The 16,457-nt window shown below is 42.9% G+C and overlaps 1 protein-coding gene across 2 annotated transcripts in view; it reads right to left on the minus strand.

The window, feature by feature from the left end:
• LOC149803418 (uncharacterized) overlaps nucleotides 1-16,457 on the minus strand; it is a 53,469-nt gene that overhangs the window by 31,050 nt on the left and 5,962 nt on the right. For both annotated transcript variants that reach the window (XM_089951411.1, XM_089951410.1), the window contains exon 3: nucleotides 13,665-14,291. In XM_089951411.1, coding sequence (XP_089807537.1) covers nucleotides 13,665-14,291 — 627 coding nt within the window. The remainder of the gene's footprint in view (nucleotides 1-13,664; nucleotides 14,292-16,457) is intronic.

Consider the following 16,457-nt stretch of genomic DNA (forward strand, 5'->3'; position numbering starts at 1 on the left):
GAAAGCTTGGTTCAGAAATTCGGTGCCTTTGTCCGTTTGCCATCGAAGAGGGTGACGACCACTTTGTTTCAACACCCGTTGTAAGGCTCGCACTAACTCGCTGCTCGATTTGGAAGTCAAGGGCACGACCCAGGCAAATTTGGAAAAGACGTCGATGACACAAAACAAATATTTGTAGCCACGATTGTAGCTGGCCAAATGAGAGACATCGGCTAAATCGGCTTGCCATTGATGATCGATGCCTTCCACTCGGGTACGACTTCTGGCAAACTTGCGTCGAATGGGTTTGTGTAAAGTGTAGGTAGCTTGTTCTTGTAACCATCGTTGCACTTGAGGTAAACGGAGACTTTTCAGTCGCGTTTTGGCAGCACGATACAATTTTTGAACTCCTGCGTAACCTGCAGGATGCGAGGGATCGTAGTAAATGCTGGCTAAGACTTTTTCCATTTTTTTGTGTTGGTGTGTTAATAAGGCACCCACTCTTGGAAGAGGCTACTCTTTTTCTCTTGGGGTATTTTCTTGGATTGCAATGCTTTGCGTGTGCGGCCAGCAATAGGTGTTGAAGAGGAGGAGGATGTCTGAGCGGGGGATATTGGTTCTTGTTTCACTTCTGTCTTCACTTCTGTCTTCACTTTCTTTTTCTCTTGTGAGGAAGAAGGGGTGGTCATCATCTTTTTAATCCATCCAATTCTGGAGGTAGGTGGTGTTGTTAACTTGCGTACTTTTTCGGGTGGAGTTTGAAACCCTTCCTCTTCTTCTTCTCCTTTTCCTTTTTCTGTCTTGGTCACGGGTACTGGTGGTACTGGTACTGGTACTGGTGATGGTGCTGGACTTTTCATCAAGGTCTTAAAATCTTTCAGAGTGGGTAGAGCTGTTTCGTCTAAAGCTTTCTGGTGAAAGAGTTGTAGTCGTTGCAAGAGTTGACCGTACTTTTGCGATTTTTTTGTTTCGGACAAATCTTGGTGATCCATCAAGGACTGCAATTCGTGTTGTAACTGGGACATCTCGCTCAAATGGGGATTGGGGGGTAAATGCGGGGTGCGTTGTTCTTGCCACCGATGGTATTCCATCCATCGTTTGTAAGGCACTAAAGCTAGTTTTCGTCCTTCCATGGGGTTGTCAGGGGTCGATTCTGAGATCTTGGGACTTCCGAGGCCTTTTTATCTTGCTCCCACCAGTCCTCCCAACATGGTTCCCAAGACTCCTTTCAGTATGGGGCCTAACAAGAGAGGTAAAATGCCTCCACGTTGGACCAACATCTTCTTTTTTTGACGAATGGGAATTTTCTTTTGAACCATTTTCCGAAGAACGTGACGATGTTTGCCTAAGCATTGTTTCTGGTGTTTGGACAAAGGGATCGTGCCTTTCAAAACGTTCAAACAGCATTCGCACACGGTATCGATGACCTCTTTGGAGGCCGTTTGAATGAGTTTTTTTCGTACGGGTGGAGAAGCTTTGGACAGGACAGATAACAGGTCCCCATGTTTGGCTAAACGTGGTGGCAGTCCTTTCCTTTTCTTTCCTTGGGGTTTTCTGGAGGGTGACATTTTTGCTTGTGGGTTTCGGGACATTCACCGAACAGACACTAACGTCGATGACTTAACGCACACCCTTTTATCTTTTTTTGGGACTATCGCTTTGTCATAAAGGTGACAATGTTTTTCCCAAAATCGCCAAGGAATCCTCCCCTTTGTTGACGCCTCTTTTTCTTGGAACGACTGTGTCTTTTCTTAGGGTAACGTCGATGCTTGGCTAAGCGCTTTGTCGGATGACGCGTCTGCCTTTGTCTCTTTCTTTTGTGGCTTCTTGGAGGTGACATCTTTTACAAGTTCACTGATACCCCGACTTGGTCACAGGCCTTTTTTATACTGGAACGCGTCGCCACTGATTGTCTTTACGTCGTGTCAATTTGAGGACAGGCATGACACGTCGTGCAGGGGTACGCAACGGACTAAATCGAGCCAGTTCTTGCTTGGACAAATCCAGTAAACTTTGTAACATACCCGATCTTTCATGGACTTTGATTTTGGGAGAAGGTACTTTGTGAGCAGCAGCCACTGCCACTAAATTGGAGGGTCCTGCTACTGGGGAAGTTCTTTTGGGAGTCATCAACGGAGAAGTTCTTGGTGTGATCAACGTCTCCAAGTACTCTTCAGTTCCTGGTGACATCAACGGAGAAGTGGACAAACGTGAGGTTGCCTGAGACGCAGTCACCGCTGTGGCAGGTTGTGGTTTGCGAGTGTAAGGTTGCGTCCTGGCCGAAGTGCCTCTCTTGCGACTAGTTTTCTTCTGTGGACTTTTCTTTTTCTGAGGACTTTTTCTCTGTTTCTTTTTCTGGCGACTTCTTCTCTTTTTCCGGGGTGGTGTCTGGTAAGAGGAGGGTCCTGCCACTGGAGAAGTTATTCTTCTTGGGGACCTGGTCTTTTTCTTTTTCTTCTTGGGGCTTCGTTGGACTTTTGTCTTGGGGATAACTTTGGGGGCATTAGGATCCCATCTTAAGAGTGAGCGAATGATGACCCCTTTTAGAGTACCGCTCCCTCCAGGTTTCAAAATGATTTGTTTTTTGGTTTGAGTGTCGATGCGGGGATCGGCCAGTTGGACCAAAGCAACTTTGTTTCGATCGAAAAAGCGTTGGGTTTGATGAGGAATCTGAATGACTCCTTGGAGTAATTGACGTGCTGTCACCGTGAACCATCGTAAGACTTCTTTGAGACTAGCTTCTAAGACACGAGCTCGTGTTTGTGGATCTTTTTCTCGACTGATGCCATACAAGGCACGAATCAATTTGACGGGAAGATGCGACTGAAGGGACGTCATGTTCACACTGTGTGAGACAGACGAAAAAGGGTCTGAGGTTTTTATAGATTTTTTTTATGGGGAGTGAAATGAAGTCGAGGACGGAGACGTGTACAGGACAGGCCCTCCGTCTTGGCACCAGTGGTGAAACAAGTGGGTACGAAATCGCAAATCCTCTGGGGTCGTAGGTTTCAAATCGACGAGTAAATAGGCGTGTGGCGTTTGAGTGGCATCGTCGTACGCCTGAGTCAGCCAAGGCGTTCCTAACTGTTTGGCTAAGACTTGCACTTGCGATTTATCTCGAGGGCTTTTAAACAAGACCACGTAATGCGCATTGAGACTGATGGTGCGATGGGCTTTACTTTGTTGAAACAAATTTTGGGTGATGTAAACGACACTGGCATTACGGTGATGCCCTTTGCGCGTGAACCACAATTTAATTTCTTCTTCGTCTTCTCCTAACATGTCGTCGAAAATGACCAAATGGGTTTGACGGGAGTCAGAGACGATGCCGTCGTCTTCTTTAGGAATGCCTTCCACAAACACGAAGGAATCACCTTGACTTTCTCGCAAGAGGCTGTACGCCGATTGCCACTCTTTGTAACACCACACGATCCGTTGAGGGGGCCGATCGATCAAATGATGTTTATGTTCGATCAAACGTTTGACGAATTCGGTTTTGCCAGAACCGCTAGGTCCAGCAATGAGCATGTTAAAGGGATGGCGAAGATACAAAGCCTCCCAACTGGCACGATCTAAGTGTTCGTCGATGACTTTGACAGTGGAGGAAGAGGGAGCAGAGACAGTAGAGGTAGCCATGGTGTGAGAAATGTCACTTGTGACACGAAAAACAAACAAGACAAGAGTTTATATACTTTTTCAGAACACGTTTATTGAATGTTTTTTTTCAAACATGAATACGAAAGACAAAAATACATAAAAGCCAAAGGCTTAAGTACAAGGATAAAAGGCACATGATAACTATGAACGTGGAATAAACACAAGTGTCTGTACAACAACCACATGTTTTGGGTAATGTTCTAACCAGTTCTATAGTAGGGGGTAAAGTCACACAAGTGTCCTCCCGAAAGGGTCTTTCAGGCCTGTCCACGACAGTCCTGTCCTGGGTGACGGGTTCTTCTGGCACCGTCACTAACACGGGTTGAAAAGTAACTTTTTTCCTTGAACAACTCTCGTGCATACTGGGCCACTTCTTGGGTCCAAGCCTCAAAACCCCATTCTTTCCAGGCACGGACATCTGTCCAATGGGGATGTAAGTCACAAGCTACACACACATCGTCATACACGTCTTGGGTAGCTAAAAGTTGACGAATCTTTTTTTCCTGTTGAGGTCGAGAAGTATCCAGATGAAAACGCAAGGCTTTGAGCAAAAGGAGTTTTTCGTGACCATTTAAGGCCATTGAGGTGGTAAGTACTGATCGTAAAGAGTCCACAAAGAATCGGCTGGTAAACGAAATCCCAAAAAACAAGTCACTAAGACACACACCACTTGTCGTCCCAAATTGAATGGATACAGTTCTTGTAATAATCGATGGTAATGATCCACGGTTTGAATATGGTCATTGAGTTCCTTCCACGGAATCTGTTGGATGACATGTGACATAAACCGTGGCATGGCAGCCTGTTTTTATATTCTCTTTTTTTTGGATGCAATACACGTACTTTCTAGCCAGAGATCTTCGTTCTCCAGTAGGGAATCTAAATCTTGCATACTGTAACCGAAACGTCAGAGTTCGTTTAGAAGTTTCCTCTTCCGCTAAGTAGATTCCACGTAACAAATGTTGGTAATCCTTTACCTTGTCTTCCTCAATGTATTGCTGTAGGTGAATCTCGAAGTAACCATAATTATGAACATGTCGATCATTAGCCACCTCAAAGTGTTGAACAATGTCTGACCACTGAAAGAATTTCTGACGAATCAGTTCTCTTATACCATTCAGGTACCAGTGGTTAAAGATCTGGTGACGTAACGGATGCAATTGTTCTTTACGTTTCACTTGTATTTTCACCAGCTCTCGGTAAATCCTTTCTCTCAACTCCACAGGCAAGCCCAAAATGTTCTCTTGTAAAGTATCCATAAGTATATACACTGTTTTTGGAATCGTTGGGTGGTGGCCAATAGCCTCGTTTAACTTTGTGCCTAATGTAATATCCACTCATAATCAGTCTTCTTGTACTTTGGAACAGAGCATAATTTAAAACCGGACGAATCACTTTGAGTTTGCGTTTCACTTGTATTTTGATCAGTTCTCGGTAAATGCGTTCTCTCAACTCCACAGGCAAAGCACGAATGTTCTCTAGCAAAGTATCCATAAATAGGTCATACTAAATCCTCTTTGGTCTGACACAAGAAATGTACTGTTTGCACAAACATGGTTTTACTTCAGTGTCGAATTTAAATCGTTGAGTCACTAATCTACACATTACAATTCGTTCAGAAGTTTCCTCTTTCACCAAGTTGACATTGTGTTCAAGATGTTGGTAATTCGTTAACTCTTCCTCTGGAATTCGATGCAGTACGCTTACAATGATGTAGGTAGAATCGTCCATACCAAACCAATCCTTTTTAAAACTAGAGGATCGTTCATCAATGTCTGTCCGATGGAACACTTTCAATTGAATCAATCCTTGTATAGCCTTCAGGTACCAGTGGTTCAAACACCGGTGACGTAACGGATGCAATTGTTCTTTACGTTTCACTTGTATTTTGACCAGCTCTCGGTAAATGCGTTCTCTCAACTCCACAGGCAAAGCACGAATGTTCTCTTGTAAAGTATCCATGAACAGATGATGGTAAGAAGTTACTTCAATGTCTCGGTCCCACTAAGGGTAAGTAATGACAATTCGGTGACCATCGAGCATGTTCTACGTAGGCCGAATCTTGCGGTTCCCAGTGGTGAAGTGACGCACCGCAACTGAAGCACTTGACTTTATCTCCTTCGCCCAAGTAGAAAAATCCGGCTCTGGCTAATTCTTCGGGGGTCGGTCCTCCCAGATACTTTGGCCATTTTCCTTTGAACGATTGAAGACGATTTTCAAAGTCGCAGTATTCCGACAAACGCACAGGAAACGAATATTCGTTTTTCACAGGTTCGTTTCGATGAGGGTTGGGTGACAGGAACAGGAGTTTGCTCAGGGCTGGATGACATCCGTAGGGGGGGTAGACGTGAAGGTGAACATTCCCCTTTAAAACGAAACCCAGTAAAGTGTCCAAGAGGACGAGCGGCATCACTTTCGCATCCCACAGGTTTGACACGCACAGCATCACTTTCCATGATAGGGGTAGGGACACTAAAGTTTCCATGATGCTTTACGGCATCGCTCAGGTCACAACGTACAGCATCGGTCCCATCGCAAGGCTCACAATCGCACTCGTCTGCAAACTCCGTTACGCAATTACAATGGTAACCACATGGACAATCGCAGTTTCCTTCCGGACATTTTCCGTCGCAATGCCTGGGTCTTATCCATCCAGTATTAGTCACACTAGAGGAAGATACAACTTTTTTACAATCTCCAAACTGGAACGATCTCTCTTTCAAAGTATTCATCTTGTTCGCTCGGTCTTGGTAGTCCCAATGAACTATCGATCTTGCCTAGGGTTCCTTTTTATATACAGACCAATACCGACGTGACCGTACGGTAAGGTGAAATGATTGGGAAGTCGAACTCGCTTCTGGTACACGATTTGATAGACTTTTTCCAAGGGCCGACTGACGATGTGATGAGTGGGTAAACGTACAATCTTGTTCGGTTGATAGGTTGTCACTTTAAAGTTTCCATCCTCTCCCGATTGCAAGGCTTCTTTCAATACCCCAAAATTGACCACTCGACTGGTACGATAATTCAGAGTCAGTCCTTTCACTTTGCACGTCGTGTGCAGTTCTCCTTGTTTGTCACGGTATCCGTAGCCGTAATTTTTGGGACCGCCACTGACGAAACTTGGAATCTTGTCGTCGGGATGCTCGTCTGTCCAGGCTCCTAAACGGTCTCCTTCGATGTTAGGGTGATGTTGACTCGGGTGATGGATGTAAATGCAACTGTCCGTGTCAAAGTACAGGACGCGTTCTTCTAACAGTTCTAAAGCTTCGTACAATTTTAAGCGAGCATAGGCTGTCACGTAAGCCGCAATGATGACATTTCCAAAAGGGTCGTCTTGTACAAAGTCCAGATCTTCTTCGTAATTGACCAAGATTAAATTCTCTCGAACGACGTCCACGTGTTTCATGTATTTGGTTTTGTCGTGAATCATCTGGAAGTAGCGGGAAGGTTCTGTCAAATATTCCGTCTTGGGTAAACACGGTCGTTGTGCCATTTTACCCCACAAGCAATTTAACATCACTTTGGCAAACGATCGCCTGCCTTCGTTTTTCTCGATGTGGTCTAAAGTGATGCCTTCTTGTTCGTAGTATTTCTCTTTGAATTTTATTTGGTCTTCGGGAGTGTGACACCAGGAAGGATAGCCGCTGGCTTCTTGCTTCAGTTTCAAAAAGACATCCACGTAGTCGGCGAAAATGCCTTTATGAGTAGGGTCACCCTTGCGGTATTGTTGTGTCTTGGGAAAGTGGCAAATTTCGTACACTTCTAACAGTTGGTATCCCATGTCCAGAGCTTTGAACAATTCTACGCTGACCCAGATTCCCGTCAAGGCACGTTCTTCCTGGGTGTGCTGACAAGGTTGGTCTTGGTTGCACGTTTCGGCACAAGTACGGCACAAGGGAAACATCAGTTTGCCTTGACAATGGTGAGGTAAGACGGGATGGTATAGGTTCGTGGGAGGCAAAACTTTGCACTTGATCAAGCCTTCGTATTGTCGAATGTTTTTCAGGTCGATGTGTTCGGTCAACAATTGCGGGTGCCCTACAGGAAAGCGACAATATTTGCACACGTAGGGATACAACGAACACACGTCCAAGTATTTGATTTCTTCTCCTTTCTCTTCGTCGGCTTGGTACAGCAAACAGGTGGCATTGGTCCTTCCTCCGTACAAACTATCCCTCGGGTTCAGCGGGTCCACGAACTGGTAACTTTCCACGAGGCGTTTAAACTCGGGATCGGTTTTCATACGGTGATCGTACTCGTGTTCCCACATTTCCACCACTTGGTATCCTTCCTGTTCCAACTTCAGGCGCCGCTGACAAGTGTCCTGGTATAAGTCTTCCATGGTTCGTTGTAAAAACTGATTTTTAGTTCTACGATCAGGGTAACAGACGGGACATCCGTGAAATAAGCAACCGTTAAACTCGTACACAATCTTGGGGTTTTCTAAGTCCCAGCCATCGACCGAATACGTTCCAATGGTCTTTTCGCCCCCTCCGTTGCGGGCATGCTGAATCCATTTGTCTTCCTTGTCGCACAAGTAATGTAACCAACGTAGGGCTTTGACCGAGTATTGACGTTTGACATAGTGGGTCGTTTGAGGACTGATGACAGCCACGGTGTTTTGAGGCATGAATCGTTGGCGGTACACTAAGGAACACGCTTTGGCAATGGTGCAAGCTTCTTTCAAAGGATCGACCCCTCCGTGTTCCATGAACAGTTCTCGAAATTTTCCACAGCAACGTCGTAAAATGTCCACGTCGGAACGACAATACTTTAACATTTCTTCCTGAAAGTCGAAAGGGTCCGAGGCGTGAGCCTGGTACCAAGCGTAGAAAGCTTCTCGTTGTTCGGTACGCATGTTGTCGGGGTCGTAATAGTGAGCCTCAGGTAAATGGGGTAGAACAGCGTGTTGATTGGCTTCCGTGTTGAAAAAGTGTGGAAAGTACCCTTTAGCCATTTCTGTCATTCCAAACGTTTTAGGCATTCGACTCAAAGGCATGGCCAAATAGCTCATCGAATCTTTAAACTGTACTTGTCCCACTTGCATGAAAATGATTTTGGCTCCGTTCAAAGTCACTTTAGGACGCTCGGTGCCTTGTTCCGTATAGTACCTCAAAAGAAACTGTCCATCGTATCCGGAGAAATTGTGAGCCATCACCGTGGCATGACGATGACAATCTCCGTAACGTTCGATGTCCTCTTGGCTCCACGTCTTCTCGACGGGGTCTAAGACCCATTGTGCAAAATCGGCTAACGTGTTCGGTCCTCGAAAGATTTTTTCACGCCCTCCAGGAATTTTGCTGCAGTGAGGGCAACAACTGAAGATAGGTTCTTGAATACACTTCTCGCACGCTCGATGAGCCACGCAGAAATTAGGAATGTGAATGCCAGTCTCTTGCATGCATTCGAAATCGAAAAAGATGAAATTGCCTTTCTTCTTGTGACCGTCCTGTTTCTCTGGTGTGGTGACAAATGTGACATTTTTTCTTTCCTGAACATACGTGTGCCTTGGTATTATTGGTACGTATGACTTGTTCACACGTAGGGCACAATCTCAGCAGTTGACAAGCGCATTTCTTCTGTGAACCTTTTTTTTCAGATGTTGTTGGTAACAGGTAGGGCTGACAAACGTGCGCAGACAAGTTGAACAAGGCACTGGTTCTTCGCTCAGACAGGGTGAAGAGGCCAAACATCCTGAGCATTTCGATCCACAATGCTTGTGTTGCTCTCGATTGTTATAACCATGGTCACATTTCTCACAATAATAAACATATCCCAGGAATCCAGTGATACTGGTAATGGTATCGAAATGTTCGTCGTGATGATAAAGGTGAATGTATTTTCCGTCCTTAAAATCTTGCCCTCGAAACAACAAAGACCCACGCATTTCTTGAGGGTGCACTTTCAAGGTGTATCGTGGAGCTAGGACATCTTGCAATTTTTGCATTTCAGGAATGCCACAGGGTGTGTCTTTGGACAGGCCAGCTTGTTGCAACAGGAGTTCTGCTTCGTTTCGTTGTTTGGCTCGGTCCGATTGTCGAATAGTTTTCCAGGCTCTTTTCCATTCTGCCGTGTCGTTCTTGTTGGCATAGGTTCGTCCCACCACGATGGCTCGGGCTAAGCACATCTGGTCTTGAGGGTTGTGAATTTGGACGAGACTCTTTTTGCTGCTGCGAAGGTCGTTCACCAATAACATCTTTTTGCATCCAGTCCCTTGAGGAGGAGAGACGTGGGTCATGTCCAGTGTGGCTTTACCATCGGTGATGTCAAACTGATCATTAGATTGTTGTACGTGTTGAATCTTGTCCATGACTTTGGAAGCGGTCAATTCTGCAGGGGTGCTAAACTCGATCCAAACAGGGGATTTCAAACCGTCGTGTTGTATGGAAAGTCTCAAGCGATCGTCTTCTTTGGGTTGACATTGTCGCTTGAGTGCAGTGAGTAAAGAATCCCACACCCCAGTGATGAACACTTCTGCTTTCTCTAACGGCACTTCAGCCTTGAAATCTTTAAACTTCACCGTGTATTTGTAAGCCGTGGTTCTAAATTTTCTAGAGGAGCGCTTTTCCGTCTCTCGAATGGAATAGTACTTTTCAGGGTTGACTAAGGGTGGTGAACTTGGTTTAGAGGTTTCAAATTCTGGTTCACTCATGTCCTCTTCAAAATCACTGGCATGAATTTGTGCCAAGATTTCAGCCCTGGTACGAGGCGATAGATCACGTTTCTGCCTCTTACTTTCTTCTTCTTTTTTCTTCTCGAATGAATAGGATCGTTTCATCTTGAGTGAAAAACGTCAAATGACTCAAGTTCAAACACCATAGACTAATTTATAGTCATGGCAGACCAGCGTATATAAAAGGGTGTGTGTCTTATCCTTTCACTATTCATTTCACTCTCAAGCCGAGCACAACGATGGAAGAGACTAACCAGATGGAACGTTTCGTCAGAGCTTTGCGAGGGGTCATTAGAAAATTCTCTTCAGACCAGCCTACGGACTACTCTCCTTCCTTTAGAGATAAAAGTCAGGATACTTGCTATATCTGTCAGAAGAAAGGGCATTGGTCTTCAGAGTGTCCAGACCGTCAAAAAAGAACAAAAACAGGGACTAAAAAGGACAAAAGTCAAGATACCTGTTATTATTGTAAAGAAAAAGGACATTGGTCTCCAGATTGCCCAAAAAAGAAACAAGAGGAGTCAGAAGAAAAGAGGAATTCTTCAGAAGAAGAGAGGGATTCTTCAGAGGAAAAGAGGGATTCTTCTGAGGAAGAAAGAAGACAGGTGAAGAAAAAGAAACAGGAGAAAAAAAGAAGAAGGGAAGAAAGCGAGGAGGAAGAAGAAGAGGAAAAGAGTGTGACGGTGAAGAAATTCAAAAAACAGAGAGACTAAAGAAGGAGAAAAGAAGAAATCAATGAACTTTTTTAAAATGTGTTGTGAATTGTGAATTGGATTGTAAAAAATGGATAAAAGAATAAATGAATGATATAAGGTAAGTGTCTTTGAGTTTTGATTTTAAAATAAGAACGTACACTCACGCACTCATACACAGACACGTACTATAAGGGTAAAATGGGTGGGGTTTTTTTTGAGTTATTGGCAAATTGAAATTGTATTTCTTTTCGAGAAATGTGGGTGGCCCTGAAAAGGGCCTTTTTTCTTCATGGTGCAGGGGTGAGTTTAAGCAATCAACTTTAACTGCCTTAAGCCTTTGCCACGGCCAAGGCCTACTTCTGGACTGCGTAATGCTGTTGATGATGATAATGATTGGGTTGAAATCACTAAGGGTGGTACGGTAGGCTTAGTCACAGGGTTGACGTGTTTAGCTCGGGAAGGTCGTATTCTCTTCGGTCGTGATAAAGAAGTCTGATACATTTGTTTCAGACTTCTTAACTCCGCTAAAATGTCCAACAGTACCGTGACCGTTTGATTTTCACCCTCTTGTTTCTTTGCTGCTGCTACTTCTTCTTGCTGTTGTTGCTGTTGTTTTTTTCTTACCTCTTCTTCTTGCTGCTGTTGCTGTAGGAGAAAAGCTTGTTCCGCTTCCTTTTGTCGTTGTATAAATTTCTCCAATTCTTCTTTCTGTCTCTGTCTAAAATTCTCCACTTGCGGTAATGAAGAAGGTAACGAAGGTTCCGGAACAAATTCTTGCGAGGAGAGAAAATCCACAAAATCCCAATTCACCTCTTCTGAAAGTAAGTCCGAGTTCCCTTGGGCAGTCTCCCCTGTTGGTGCACCCCAATGGATCGTTTTCTGACTTTCCGTCATGTTGAATCACTGTCGCATAGACTGACTGCACACAAGTGCTAGCAAATCTATATTGACTACGTGACGTCACAGACTGCTCTCTTCGGATTGGATGCGGCTGACTGAATTTTGTAACGCGTGTTCGGATTGGTGAATGAACTCAATCCGTTTCAATCCTACCTCTGTCTATAAATAAGCGCAGTTCACTGCATTGATTCACATGTTCTCGGAGCCTCAAGATGTGGACCGACGTTCAATCTTCAACCCTTGTGTCAACAATGATGTTCAGGACGGACATGCTCATGTATGTCCGGTCCAAGTGGACTGTTGTTGACAGGACAGATACTAGTCTATGGATGAGGAGAGTTTATATAGAAAGACAAGGATGTCTCAAGAGGGTACTTGTGTATGGACCAGCAGTTAGAAGGAGTTTAAGAAGAAGAAGAAGATGTGACAGATGCCATCTATGTTAATATTAATATTAACATAAACCCAAAGGCCCTTTTCAGGGCCAGCCATATTTCTCGAAAAGAGATAGCCTTTCCATTGCCTACCCCTTTTTTTATTTTTTAATTTTTAAAAAAAAAAAATCCCATATTCCATATCCCTTGTAGGTAAAGTGACCCACGATTTATTCCCATGTTAAATTTCCATTGAGGCTAATCTGACCCACGATTTTTTCTCCATGTTAATTTCCATTGAGGCTGATCTGACCCACGATTTTTCTCCATGTTAAATTTCCATTGAGGCTAATCTGACCCAAGGGGTTCTGTAATGCTTTTTTCCATTGAGGCTAATCTAACCCCCTTCACTACTCACGCCATTTTCTTTCGAAAGTTATGTCGACCGCGTGACTAAGTTCAAATTTATCTGGACGGAGCTATGTGCGCATTAATAATGATGTCATTTTGTAATGTCAAATCTGCGCTTGTGTATTTAGTCTGGAATACGGCATTCATTCATTTACGTTGTTTCTTGTAGTGTATTTTGTTTATATAATTAAACCTTAGGTAGAATAAAAAAATGAGCATATAATAAAAAGGTTACTGCATTGGTATGGGAAAATATGAACTCGTTTTGTTGGAAGGATATACTGCACTCACAAGTTCGTGCAGTATTCATTCCGAAAACTCGTTCATATTTTCCCATACAAATGCAGTAACCTATAAATATTGTATTATAAAAGTTATGCTTAATTGCTTGTCGCAAATTTGATAACACGTGTTCGTACAGGTCCCGTCATAACACGAATCTGTATCAGTAAGACCATTTCTTGCAAATGATAGAAAAATGCATAAATCATAAGGATTGCAGTCGTTGTATACACGCGAAGGTGAACACTTGTAGAGCAAACACGTACGTTCTATGTATGACACCAACATATGTATCTAAGACGTATTCCAAAATTATTAGTAATTGCACCCGAAACTGCATCGAAAACAATGGTTGGTCGGTGTTTGAAAATCGGTTTACAATATCAGTGTTAGACCGTTTTTGTCTCTCTTTTTACAGCTATAGCTGTGCATAGCATAATCAATTACTACATTATATGATTTCTGGTACTTACTGATGGACATTAATATACATGGTGGCAATGTAGGTTTAAATATTAATAGTCTTGACTATATTTACATAACGTTTCATAAATACATTGGATATTAAACTCGAGAAATGAAATACAAAGAAAACATGTAAGCTGTTCTATAAGAAAGTATGAATGAAGAGAACGCAAGAAACTTTGCTTTCTAGCTTTCGGCTGATTTTCTAACTGAATTTGTACATACCTAATATGATGCACTCCTTAATGGACTTTGCTCCAAGACCTGTTGTTGATGTTCCATTCAAACATTCAGAACATGATATTTCACCAGACCTATTTTGATAAGTCCCCACACCGCATGGAATGCAAAGACCTGGTCCAGATTCAGTCTTGTAACTTCCAAGAGGACAGTCTATACATCTCGATTGGCCAGGAAGATTCTGATACATGCCTGGCGCGCAAGCTATACATTCATTTGCTCCCTCAGATGACTGGTAAGTTCCTTCGGGACATGGATAGCATTTAGTTTGGCCTGTTTGGTTTTGGAACATACCCACAACGCATTTATTGCACGATACAGCACCGACTGATTCCTGGTACGTTCCAACTGGGCAGACCAGGCATTGACTGGATGACTCTGAATTTTGTTGATAAGTGCCTGGAATGCAACTGATACATGATTCGGACCCAAACGATGACTGATAGCTTCCAGGAGGACATTGGATGCAAGAAGTCTGACCAGATCGGTTTTGATACGTTCCAGAAATACAAGGGAGACATGAATTATGTCCATCGTTTGGTTGATAGCTACCCACTGGGCATTTCTTACAATCTGAGTTTCGATTTAATCTGTAAGTTCCGGCATTGCACTCTGAAAATAATCAAGAATCTATATATCTACCAAAAGATCTGCAGTGATTCAAGTTCACCTATAAACAGTATACTAATTACCAATGGATATCTGGCTGTGTTCGAGGATCTAAAAGGCGTGCATTTTAAAACAAAATACTTGATCACTATACTAAATCATGGGAACCCTCTCTTTATAATAGCATAAAGCTGTTAAGAAGCTAAACAATATGTTAAGCTGTCATTGCGTTATAATTTTATTTCCTGACTCAAAGTAGTCTTCTCTGGTCTTGATGGATACATTACATCTAGTCTTATTTATCGGTTTCCGTAACCCACATATTTTAATTTCTATCAAAGTAACCCTTTGGTTGAGTCATTGTGTTCACAGTATAATAACAATTTAACTGTATGTGGTTTATAAACAACTTCGAATTCTTACTTAATTCTCATCGTTCATTGCTTACTACACAGGTGCCTGTAGATATTGATAATTGATATTACAGTAGGCATTATTATCTTACAGCGGTGGATATAATAACAATGTTAAACGAAATACAAACAGCCAGAACGTTTCCTAGGCAATATTTTCTTTACAGTTTGATAATTAAAATTATGCCTTGGAAACGCTTAAAATGTAGGCGCCTCTTTTACATGGCTCCTGCTGGGTTTCCGTACCACAGATCCACGTATTACTTGTTTACACCCTACTTTGCTGCAACAACTACAGCAAAGATATTTCTGGATCCACTACTGTCCTACAATATTATTTGGTTTGACCTAGGAGGTAATAAGATATGCGACAAACATAAGAAAGGTATAACTGACCTACTTCAGTCAAGGTTGTCTAGGGATGAGATAATCAACATAATCTAATTTATTTTGCATAATCTCTTTTGGTCATGGTCCGACATGCAAGAGTCATTGTTACATGCATAATCTCATGTGGTCCTGGTCGGACATGCAAGAGTCATTGTTACATGCATAATCTCATGTGGTCCTGGTCGGACATGCAAGAGTCATTGTTACATGCATAATCTCATGTGGTCCAGGTCGGACATGCAAGAGTCATTGTTACATGCATAATCTCACGTGGTCCTGGTCGGACATGCAAGAGTCATTGTTACATGCATAATCTCATGTGGTCTTGGTCGGACATGCAAGAGTCATTGTTACATGCATAATCTCATGTGGTCCTGGTCGGACATGCAAGAGTCATTGTTACATGCATAATCTCATGTGGTCCTGGTCGGACATGCAAGAGTCATTATTACATGCATGATCTCAGCTGTATCTAAACGGTTGTGAAATTAATGATGCCATTAAATCACAATGGGAATCGGCTTCGCTGGAAACTTTACTCTAACACCAATCAAGACTGACTAAATTGAACAATTATTCCAGTTATTTTTGCTCTGGTAAGATGGCAACACGCAGTGTTTACTTGAGGAAAAACTTAGGTCACTTGAAGGAAAAATCAAGGAATATTTTTATTTGCAGTTATTTAGTACAAGGCCGATGATGTCTCAAGGTGGCATACTAACAGCGTCACACTACACTAATGACGTTACAATGAAGCACCTCTCAGTCTCTAAACAGTCTAGTTCTTTTTGCACTGTGCTCGTGTATAATTCAATCTGCGGTAATAGATTAAATGTACAGTCAAGTCAACATGCTCTTATATCATTGCACAAATTCGATGTACTAAGGTTTTAGATACACCTGGCGTCAAAACGACAGCAGGGGCAGAAATTTTCTTCGCTGGGGCTTAGTCTTCCTCTGCCGCTATATTGTTCCAGGTGAACGAATGTAATTTAGAATATACTCATCAATGGTGAAGAATTACATCCGATGTTCCATTCACGATTTGATGAAAAAGGCCAAGCATATTCGGAATGAAAGAGTCTAGAACTTGACTGTAATGATACTCCCCAGATTGGTAAATGTTCTTCGGATAAACATCCGGATAGATACGTGCATGTTTACAAACTGAGAGCCGCTAATTTTCGTTACTAAATCCCTACGTCACTGGCGTTCGCAACCTCAACGTCATTTACACTAATCATTGCTCGAATGTATGCCGATATGTGCCATTTGGACCACCTTGGCTGTGTGCGAAACAAGGAGTTGACCATACTGATCTTGTAACTGTCCCTTTTAAAATAGAGTCAGTAACAAAATATGTGAA

This window comes from Sinohyriopsis cumingii, chromosome 3, assembly GCF_028554795.1.
Source record: "Sinohyriopsis cumingii isolate HCF-2022 chromosome 3, ASM2855479v2, whole genome shotgun sequence".
NCBI classification, from domain to species: Eukaryota; Metazoa; Mollusca; class Bivalvia; order Unionida; family Unionidae; genus Sinohyriopsis; species Sinohyriopsis cumingii.